This window comes from Salminus brasiliensis, chromosome 9 (genome assembly GCF_030463535.1).
Source record: "Salminus brasiliensis chromosome 9, fSalBra1.hap2, whole genome shotgun sequence".
NCBI classification, from domain to species: Eukaryota; Metazoa; Chordata; class Actinopteri; order Characiformes; family Bryconidae; genus Salminus; species Salminus brasiliensis.
Genome location: NC_132886.1, coordinates 2,703,783 through 2,715,938, shown reverse-complemented (window position 1 = coordinate 2,715,938; position 12,156 = coordinate 2,703,783). Strand labels below are relative to the sequence as shown.

General features: G+C 41.1%; 1 protein-coding gene across 1 annotated transcript in view; it reads left to right on the top strand.

Annotated features, from left to right (window-relative positions):
- Positions 1-2,761, top strand: part of aqp1a.2 (aquaporin 1a (Colton blood group), tandem duplicate 2) — a 7,838-nt gene extending 5,077 nt beyond the window's left edge. The window contains exon 4 of the mRNA XM_072687143.1: positions 2,305-2,761. Within this exon, the coding sequence (XP_072543244.1) occupies positions 2,305-2,469 (165 nt within the window). The 3' untranslated portion in view covers positions 2,470-2,761. The remainder of the gene's footprint in view (positions 1-2,304) is intronic.
- Positions 2,762-12,156: the final 9,395 nt, after the last annotated feature.

The following is a 12,156-nucleotide window of genomic DNA, read 5'->3' as shown; positions in this document are numbered from 1 at the left end:
TCACTCTCCATCAAACACCATCACACTCCATCAAACACCATCACACTCCACCAAACACCATCACTCTCTACCAAACACCATCACTCTCCACCAAACACCATCACTCTCCACCAAACACCATCACTCTCCACCAAACACCATCACACTCCACCAAACACCATCACTCTTTACCAAACACCATCACTCTCCACCAAACACCATCATTCTCCATAATACTCTCTACCAAACACCATCATTCTCCACCAAACACCATCAATCTCCACCAAACACCATCACTCTCCATAATACTCTCCGCCAAACACCATCACTCTCCACCAAACACCATCACTCTCCACCAAACGCCATCACTCTCTACCAAACACCATCATTCTCCACCAAACACCATCAATCTCCACCAAACACCATCACTCTCCATAATACTCTCCGCCAAACACCATCACTCTCCACCAAACATCATCATTCTCCACCAAACACCATCAATCTCCACCAAACACCATCACTATCATTATATTCTCCACCAAACACCATCATTCTCCACCAAACACCATCACTCTCTACCAAACACCATCACTCTCTACCAAACATCATCACTCTTCACCAAACACCATCACTCTCCACCAAACACCATCACTCTCCACCAAACACCATCAATCTCCACCAAACACCATCAATCTCCACCAAACACCATCACTCTCCACCAAACACCATCACTCTCCACCAAACGCCATCACTCTCTACCAAACACCATCATTCTCCACCAAACACCATCAATCTCCACCAAACACCATCACTCTCCATAATACTCTCCGCCAAACACCATCACTCTCCACCAAACATCATCATTCTCCACCAAACACCATCAATCTCCACCAAACACCATCACTATCATTATACTCTCCGCCAAACACCATCATTCTCCACCAAACACCATCATTCTCCACCAAACACCATCACTCTCCACCAAACACCATCACTCTCTACCAAACACCATCACACTCCATCAAACACCATCACACTCCAACTAACACCATCACTCTCCACCAAACACCATCACACTCCAACTAACACCATCACACTCCAACTAACACCATCACTCTCCACCAAACACCATCACACTCCATCAAACACCATCACACTCCAACTAACACCATCACTCTCCACCAAACACCATCACACTCCATCACACTCCATCAAACACCATCACTCTCCATCAAACACCATCACACTCCATCAAACACCATCACACTCCACCAAACACCATCACTCTCCACCAAACACCATCACTCTCCACCAAACACCATCACACTCCATCAAACACCATCACTCTCCATCAAACACCATCACACTCCATCAAACACCATCACACTCCACCAAACACCATCACTCTCTACCAAACACCATCACACTCCACCAAACACCATCACTCTCCACCAAACACCATCACTCTCCACCAAACACCATCACACTCCACCAAACACCATCACTCTTTACCAAACACCATCACTCTCCACCAAACACCATCATTCTCCATAATACTCTCTACCAAACACCATCATTCTCCACCAAACACCATCAATCTCCACCAAACACCATCACTCTCCATAATACTCTCCGCCAAACACCATCACTCTCCACCAAACACCATCACTCTCCACCAAACGCCATCACTCTCTACCAAACACCATCATTCTCCACCAAACACCATCAATCTCCACCAAACACCATCACTCTCCATAATACTCTCCGCCAAACACCATCACTCTCCACCAAACATCATCATTCTCCACCAAACACCATCAATCTCCACCAAACACCATCACTATCATTATACTCTCCGCCAAACACCATCATTCTCCACCAAACACCATCATTCTCCACCAAACACCATCACTCTCCACCAAACACCATCACTCTCTACCAAACACCATCACTCTCTACCAAACATCATCACTCTTCACCAAACACCATCACTCTCCACCAAACACCATCACTCTCTACCAAACACCATCAATCTCCACCAAACACCATCAATCTCCACCAAACACCATCACACTCCACCAAACACCATCACTCTCCATAATACTCTCCACCAAACACCATCACCCTCTACCAAACACCATCACTCTCTACCAAACATCATCACTCTCCACCAAACACCATCATTCTCCACCAAACACGTCACACTGTAGTAGAATGTTCTCCACCTCGGCTCAACAGTTATAACAGCATTAAGCCAACTGCTGATATTAGTTTATTAATATTGTGTGTGTGTGTGTGTGTGTGTGTGTGTGTGTGTGTGTGTAGGTGTACTGGGTGGGGCCCCTGTTGGCAGGCGTGGCCGCTTCTTTGCTGTATGACTTTATGTTGCAGCCCCACAGTGAGCCGTACAGCAAGCGCATCAAAGTACTGAGAGGAGAAGTGGAGGTGGAGGAGTCCGGTCAGGGGACGTCCCAGTGGCCCCGACAGTAACGCCACTCCGGAGACGGAGAATACATCCAACCTCAAACGAAATATTCCTAATTTCCCCTGCTGGAGTAAATCATCAGAAGGATTACATTTGGGTGGAGGGAGGTGGGGGTGGGGGTGGGGTGTCAAATCCAGGTCCAGTCTCTGGAACTGTGTACATTAAATTCTGAGCGTTGTGGTAAAAGACTGCACTGATGTTGACAGTGTGTCGCCATGTGGGAGGGCTTAAGATTACTGTATCTCTACACTTAATAAATACGATACATATAATACAATAAATCAGAACCTCCTTCCAGCACGTCTCCTTTCATCTCTCTGCCCCTCATCATTCCTCCATTAATGTTATTAGAGATTCATACTGGATATTAATGTTATTAAAGTTTCATACTGGATATTAATTCTATTAGAACTTCATACTGGATATCAATGTTATTAGAGCTTCATACTGGATATTAATGTTATTAAAGTTTCATACTGGATATTAATTCTATTAGAACTTCATACTGGATATCAATGTTATTAGAGCTTCATACTGGATATTAATGTTATTAGAGCTTCATACTGGATATTAATGTTATTAGAACTTCATACTGGATATTAATGTTATTAGAGCTTCATACTGGATATTAATGTTATTAGAACTTCATACCAGATATTCATGTTATTAAAGTTTCATACTGGATATTAATTCTATTAGAACTTCATACTGGATATTAATGTTATTAGAACTTTCATACTGGATATTAATGTTATTAGAACTTCATACCGGATATTCATGTTATTAGAGCTTCATACTGGATATTAATGTTATTAAAGTTTCATACTGGATATTAATTCTATTAGAACTTCATACTGGATATTAATGCTATTAGACCTTCATTCTGGATATTCATGTTATTAGAGCTTCATACTGGATATTAATGTTATTAGAACTTCATACTGGATATTAATGATATTAGAGCTTCATACTGGATATTAATGTTATTAGAGCTTCATTCTGGATATTAACGTTATTAGAGCTTCATACTGGATATTAATGCTATTAGAGCTTCATACTGGATATTATTGTTATTAGAGCTTCATACTGGATATTAATGCTATTAGAGCTTCATACTGGATATTAACGTTATTAGAGCTTCATACTGGATATTAATGTTATTAGAGCTTCATACTGGATATTAACGTTATTAGAGCTTCATACTGGATATTAATGTTATTAGAGCTTCATACTGGATATTAATGCTATTAGAGCTTCATACTGGATATTAATGTTATTAGAGCTTCATACTGGATATTAATGATATTAGAGCTTCATACTGGATATCTACTGTATGTATGTGCTGCTCCGCTGACGTCTGAAGCTTTAGCATTAACTGAATGGCAGGACATTGCAAGTCGTCGTCACACCCCATTGTGCAGAATCTGGCCAGCGTCCAGTTGTTTGACCTCCGCTGCGGAAGATATCAAACACAAACAAGGTGGGAAAAAAGTGAGTTATTGGCGCTGCTTTAGGGAGGACTTTTATATCCTGTTTGGTGTGGACGCAGGTATTGTACACACACACACACACACACACACACACTGCAGAATTGTTATGTAAGGTCACTACCTAATGCGATAAGCGGTAAATAGCATGTGTAGAGAAACTACTGGAGCAGCCAGATCCTGTCTGGACCGATCAGTCAGGAAGGGATTTTTTTTATCGGATATTAAATCTGAAATTAATCTCAGTCATTAATCAAACACTTTGATGTTATTAAATAATGAAATTAAAACATACTATCCCTCAGGAAATTCATCTGAACTCCCCACTCTGCAATATAAAGTGGCAGTGACAGTAACTCACAATTAATTCTGACTAAGGTACAGTGTAGAGATATACACTCCTTGGCCACTTTATCAGAAACACCTTTTTGTAGATTCACCTTACTGGTGAACCATTAGAACCTGAAGCTCATCTGCCCATCTATTGATGCACAGTTTGTGTTAGCCATCCTCTATGCATCGGTCATCGATGGTCAGTTTCCCACTCCTGGCTGATCGATTTTCAGTGGTGGATCCAGCTCTACTGCCCGTTTAACATGCCTGACCCCATCAACATCGATAGTTCCTAACCACTTTGACCCTTATACTCTGCTCCTGGATCTTCATTTAGCAAGTTTTCAAAACAATTTTCTGATTTTTCAGAAAGCAGATATGCAAATCAACCAACCGGTAGACTCGCCCAGTTAGGGTAATCCTATACATGAACTGTAAGGTCACTGTAAAACAATAGATCTGGAATATAATCAGTTTTACTGGGCTCAATAAAACATGGACAAATATATCCATCCCTTCCATTATAGCATCATATCCTAGCAAGGAAATATGCTAAATGATCTTGTGCGGTGTTTATGCTGAGCTAACATTAGCATCCAGATCTGTGCACCCTAACTGGGCAACTCAACCAAGAGGTCACACATTCGGGAGAACGTTTCGGGAGAACATATCGATACATTATATTGTCACATTTTCGCCACTCAACCAAAATTATAACTGTTAAGGGGTATCGAATATATTTTTTCTCATGTTAGCGTTTCCGTGTAGCTTGAAGCGAACATCCGAAGAGACGCGCCACGCCAGCACTCTGCTTTCTCAGCTTTCAGACGATAATGTCCTTTAACAACAATGCCACCCAGTGGATATATTCGACATTACATACTCTATTCAATGAAGGAAATAAGGTCAGCTGTGGGCTGATGTTGACCTCCCCTTTTCCTCCTGGGTATGGGGGGGGGGGATGTTTGGAGAAAGATTTCAGAAACCAGAAATGGAGAATGCAATTCACTTTTCCTCCACTATAGTTCATTTTTGGACACACTGTACACGTGCATGTCTGGACAAGCTGAGAGCTGCAGAAGCTTGATCTGAAGGTGGAGCAGCATGTGGGCTGAGGCGGTAGAGTAATACTACAGGATTTTACACTAATATGACTCTATGGGTTCTGCAGCGTTACACAGCAGCAGTTCTGGAGAGAGGTTCTCCTCCTGCAGCTCCACCACCAAACCTCCATAGTGCAGCAGCAGCAGCAGCAGCAGCGCTCCGGCCCGGAGTGGGAATGACGGAGACGCCCTTCTCCCTGTTCCAGTCAGTGGAGCATCTGCATGATCCTGAAGCTGCTATTTTGGGCTCTAAGTGGGTTTGTACATACTTTGTTACTGGAACCCAGTTGGCCTTCCCAATTGGGCCCCATCGCACACTAATCTCACATGGTTTCCATCTAGGCCCTATACGAGAGGTGTACAACTTAGATGAGGCCCATCACTGACCCCAGTGGGACCTCGTGGGCATCCATATGTGGGCCCAACATGGAATTTCCAGTAATTCCCAGTTGGGCTACTCATACAGGCCCCACATGACCCACTGGTTCTTTCCCATGCTGTCTCCCCATATTAAAGGTAATGGCGGCCTTTTCTCCACATTATAGCAGAGATAGCCAATCACGTAGCTGAGCTACTGAACTGTGAATGAACTGTGAGCTGAGAGGTTTGACTGATGGCTTTTGGGGGAAAGTCGTGAAAGCTATGACTGGAAAAGCCGTGACCATTTTCCTCGATTCTTTCTCTTCTTTGACGTCAATCAGCGCCATCCTATAGGAGTATCTATAGAAGCGCTCCTATTGTCCACCTTCCTCCCGCTTCCATGAGAACAACAGCTTTGATGGGAAGCCAGTGGCGTGTGTGTGTGTGTGATGCGTATGCCTGTGTGTTAGTACATGTGTGTGTGTGTGTGTGTGTGTGTAATGTTTTGCCACTTATCAGTACCAGTGGGGTCACACACATCCACTTTGTACTCTGAATCACGTCTTGGCAAAGAGTCAAGTAGTGTTGAGTTTCTGCTGGCTGTTGACTGTTGGCATCCTCGCTTAGCATTGTTGCTAAGAAACCGATCACTTAGCGACCCTTTGTTCTTTTCTCATGTCAGAGGGAATCTTTTGAAGCGTTGGTGTTAAAGGGCCCAGGTCCTACATTTTTTTTACGCTGGGCTTATTCTTTGCCCTGAGCTCCACTCATGAGTCTAAATGTTCAGTCTAGCCGAGCATTTGCAGTAAACAGGGATTGAAAGAAAAATAATCAAGTTAAGGATGAATTAAGCCAATTAAATTAATATGTTATTAAAAATAGCATTAATTTTAAAAAGAATAAAATACACTATATATATATATATATATATATATATATATATATATATATATATATATATATATATATATATACTATATGTCCAAATATTTCTTAGTTATTTATTCATATTTATTAGCATGACCCTATTGGCTCCATGCTGCCTAATGCCAGGCGTGGGCTAGTACAGGGGTATAAAGCCCCCCAGCATTGAGCTGTGGAGCAGTGGAGGAACTGTGTTCTCTGGAATGATGGTGGTGGAGCTCCATCCAGTACTTTTGGGCAGTTGGGGATGATGATGTGGGGTGATGATCATCATCCAACATCCTGACCTCACTAACGCTCTTGTTGCTGAATGCAATCAATCAAATTCTCACAGCAATGCTCATCCTCCAAAATCTAGCAGAAGGTCTTCTTCTCTGGACAGTAGAGACTGTTACTCCAACAAAAGCAGGATCAACTCTTTATAATAGCCTTCATTTCAGAAGAAACACTGAATAAGCTGGCGTCCCAAAACTTTTGTCCATATTGTATTGTTGCTGAATGCAATCAGTCATATTCTCACAGCAATGCTCATCCTCCAAAATCTAGTAGAAGGTCTTCTTCTCTGGACAGTAGAGACAGTTACTCCAGCAGAAGCAGGATCAGCTCTTTAATACCCTTGACCCTTTAGAAGAAACACTGAATAAGCAGGTGTCCCAATACTTTTGTCCATATAGTGTATAAGCTTAGTTAAACCAGCATTGACCATCTTGCAGTGCGTGAGTGGTTGCTGTGGTATCCTGATTGCATACAGCCACACTTAGCTGCAGACAACACGGCACATCAGGCAGGCCAGGCAGGTAGCCGGAGTATAGGTGAACTTCCAGGTGAGCTGATGATGAGTAGGAGAGGAGGACCTGTGGAGCAGGGGGCTTTTGGCTGATCTTGCTGGGACAGTCTGACCTGGTGATGCTGGTCAGCTGTTCCTCCTGTAGATGATTTAGTGGACGGTGGAACAGCGTCTGATCTCTAACTGTTCTAACTCTTCTATCTGCAGACTCCTCTACAACATCTCCACTCTTCTTTCTGAAGGCCTCAGAGAGCTCTCTGGATCTGGGGAGGAGGAAGGATGTGAAGTGGACCTGTCACTCAAATTTCTGCTTGTTTAAGCTTTGCTGACTTCCTTCAGTGTGTGAGACGAGCAGCGCTTAACAGCGTCTACATTTCTGAGAGCAGAGTACACACACATACACACACACGTACACACACACACACACACACACACACACTCACACACACACACACACACACACACACTTACCACAGATGCTGTAAAGCAACACCCATATTTTCAGTTGTCGGTTTCCTCTCCTAACGCTGACAGCGCATTAACACACACTCACACACACACACACACACACACTCACACACACACACACACTCACACCAATGCCACACAGATACAGCAAATACTCTCTCTCTCTCTCACACACACACTCACACACACACACACTCACACACACACTCACACACACACACACATATATACACATATACAAGCAAAAATGCAATTCTCTGGCTTTATGAAGCTCTGTGTATATACAGTCATATCCATAAGTATTTGGACAGTGACAATGTATCCCAGTTGATTGCTATGCTGTTGCCAAGTGGTTGCTATGGTTTTGGTAGGTGGTTGCCACGGTATCCCTGGTAGTTTCTGTGCTGTTGCCCAGTGGTTGCTTTGATGTTGCTAAGTGGTTGCTATGGTGTTGCCATGAGCTTGCTAGGTGGTTGCTATGAGGATGCTAGATGGTTGCAAAGTGCTTGGCATTGTGTCCCATGCAGTTTCTATTGGCTTGCTAGGTGATTGTTATGGTATTCCAGGTGATCACTATGGTGTTGCTAAGTGGTTGCTATGGTGATGCTAAGTGGTTGCTAGATGGGAGCGATGATGATGCTAGATGGTTGCAAAGTGCTTGGCATTGTATCCCATGCGGTTTCTATATGTTTGCTATATGTAGCTGGTTGCTATGGTATTCCAGGTGATCACTATGGTGTTGCTAAGTGGTTGCTAGCTGATTGCTATGGTATTCCAGGTTATCACTATGGTGTTGCTAAGTGGTTGCTAGCTGGTTGCTATGGTGTTGCTAGGTGGCTGCTGTGTTATGTCAAGTTGTTGCTAAGGGGATGCTTTGGTGTTGCTAGGTGGTTAGTAAGTGTTTGCTATGATATCCCAAGGGTTTCTATGGTGTTGCTAAATGCTTGCCAGATGTGTTGCAAGGCCACAGTGTTGCAATGGTATTTCAGATAGTTGCTATGGTGTTGTTTAGTGGTTTCTAAGTAGTTGCTATGATACCTCAAAGGGTTGTTATGGTGTCTCAGCTATGCTATGGTGTTGTCAGGTGGTTGTTAGGGTACCCCATGTGGTTGGTTGGGTGTTACTTGTGTGTTTGTGTCACTGCAACATCAGAAGGGTGCCAAACCTTTTGCACTCTATTAATTCCTATTATATTAGATTAAAATATATAATAATAATAATAATAATAATAATAATAATAATAATAAATACAAAATTAATAAATAAATAAATAAATAAATAAGACAAAGAGTGTCATTCAGATTATGTAACCATAATAATATAAAAATGAGTAATATTTAATATGTAGGCGACATTCAGGAGGATTTCACCTGCTAAGAGATTTAGGAGGTTTAACTAAACGACTGCACTGACTGAACACACAGTCCCTCTGCTTTCACAGGCTCAGAAGTAATTGGACAAACTCACAGTTTAATGGTCAGCTATGTTATGTTATGGCTGATTGATGTATATTAATATTAATAACATATGTTTTTGTTTATTAAATGTATTAAATGTATCATTAGCATATTTTGAATATATTATATATATTGGATATTGTGGACATTGTTGTTTCGCCATATATATTGTTTTCTTCATATTAGTGAGAAGCTGTATAGAGAAGTTATAGTTATTTTAGTGTTTATTGTATAATATATTTATATCATTTATAAATGACACAATATTTTTGAATTAACTGTATTATGTTTATGTAAGATAGTTTAGTGTTCCCTATGCAAATTATATATATATATATTACTTTTTTGCATCAGGACACTAAACTATCTTAGCTAACGTAGCTAACTTAGCAGCCTAAGCTAACCCCTCAGACCCTGTATCTAAGCCAACATTCAGCTCTTCACTCTCGTAACCACTACACTATTACTGTACATCAGTTTCATAGGCCCTAATGAATGAGCAGGCGTCCCAATACTTAATTAATTTAGCTTAGTTAATTTAGCATATTTAAATACCTTTTACATACTTCTTTGTAATTAAAAAGTATCAGTAAAGTGTTTATATGACTGCAGTTGTACAACATCATTTTGTTCCTGTTTATGTATTCATATTTATTCATTTATTAATTGCCATAATCACTCATCCACCACTGATCGGTCATTTAATTAGTTCTACTGTGTGATTCTACTTCTTCTTAATCTTATTATTGCTATTATTATTATTATTGTTGTTGTTGTTGTTGTTGTCATTATTATTGTTGTTGTTGTTATTGTTATTGTTACTATTATTATTAGGATTATTGTTGTTGTTGTTATTATTATTATTGTTATTACTATTATTGTTGTTATTATTATTGTTATTATTATTATTACTATCATTATTATTATTGCTGTTGTTATTATTGTAATTATTATTATTATTATTACTATCATTATTATTATTGCTGTTGTTATTATTGTAATTATTATTATGATTATTACTATCATTATTATTGCTGTTGTTATTATTGTTATTATTATTACTATTATTAATATCATTTGTTGTTGTCGTTGTTGTTACTATTATTATTGTTGTTATTGTTATTACTATCATTATTATTGCTGTTATTATTATTAATATTGTTATTATTATTGTTGTTATTGTTATTACTATCATTATTATTGCTGTTATTATTATTATTAATATTGTTATTATTATTGTTGTTGTTGTTTCTTCTATTCCACTTATTACTTACTTATTCTGTTTATTTAAAATAGAGCCCTATGGCTCTAACCAAAGGGTTGCCAAATAATTCACTGTAGCGTCTGCATTAGGATTAAAAACCCAACTGTATACGAAACCAGGGGCTCGAGATGTTGTTACTGGACAGTCTTCAGTCTGAAACCCTGCGGAGGAGAGTCCTGGAGACTCACAGTTTGACTCACAGTTCAGTAAAGTGCTTATTCTGCATCACCTCTGACCGACCAGCCTAACGGTCACAGCTCCTCGGTTCCTGCAGGCAGGCCAGCCTGTGAGCTACTGCATGCAGGCCACGCTCTCACAGCGCCACAGCTCACCACTGCGTGTAAGTGTGTGTGTGTGTGTGTGTGTGTGTGTGTGTGTGTGTCACTCTCTGTTAGCTGACAGTGAACTGGAGTGGAGAAACGAGGACAGACTCTTGTTTACTGTCGGAACACAATGTGTGTGTGTGTGTGTGTGTGTGTGTGTGTGTGTGTGTGTGTGTGTGTGTGTGTGTGTTTGGGGGGGTTGTTTGTTTTTTTGGACAAAATCTGGCAACCTACAATGAGATGCCACAGGCTTTGTTTTCACTGATGATGCTGGGGTGTGTGTATTTGGGCTGTGTGTGTTCTCCCTCTGTCTCTTTTCTATTTATGTCACCCTCACACACCCACAACAAACTGCATGTCCATAAGTATTCGGACAGCCCTCCTAATGAGTCACTTCAGCTGATTTCAGGTGACCTCATTGCTGACACACACAGCGTATACAATCTCCATAGAAAAGCACTGATCAATAGATACCAATAAACACTCAGCATTGACCCCTAAGGTCACTGCGCTCAAGGCCTCAAGGCCGCAGGCTACAGGGGTATAAAGCCCCCTAGTATTGAGCTGTGGGGATCTCTGGAGCGACAATGGAGCTGGAAGTAGCAGAACTGATCGTCCAACCTACTCAATACCTGACCTCACGCATGCTCTCATACGGATGAATTCAATCAAATCCTCCTCACAGCAATGTTCCAACATCTAGTGCAAAAACCTCCCCAGAGGATTAGAGGCTGTTACTGCAGTAAAAATGCTCCCGGCTAGTTCCCTCGATTTCAACAGAAACACTGCAGGAGCAGGTGTCCACATACTTTTGTCACCATGTGTTTGGTATATGTTTGAACTCATTCTGGCTGTGATGTCACAACTGTGCACATATTTACATACGCTTCATGTCTGAAAGTGTGGAGATGCAACAAACAAACAAACAAATAAACAAACAAAATTCATGTTCTCAGCGCAATACAGGGCAACCACAAACAGCTCCTGCACCCCCGGGAGCTGGAGCTGACTGCCCACCGCTCTGGGGGTGTGTGTGCTCACGGCCCCTAGTTCACTAGTGTGTGTGTGTGTGTGTTCACTACCACAGATTGGTCAAATGTGGAGCACACATTTTGCTGTACATAGTACAGTGACAAATACCTGCACCCTTACTATTATTATTATTATTATTATTATTATTATTGTT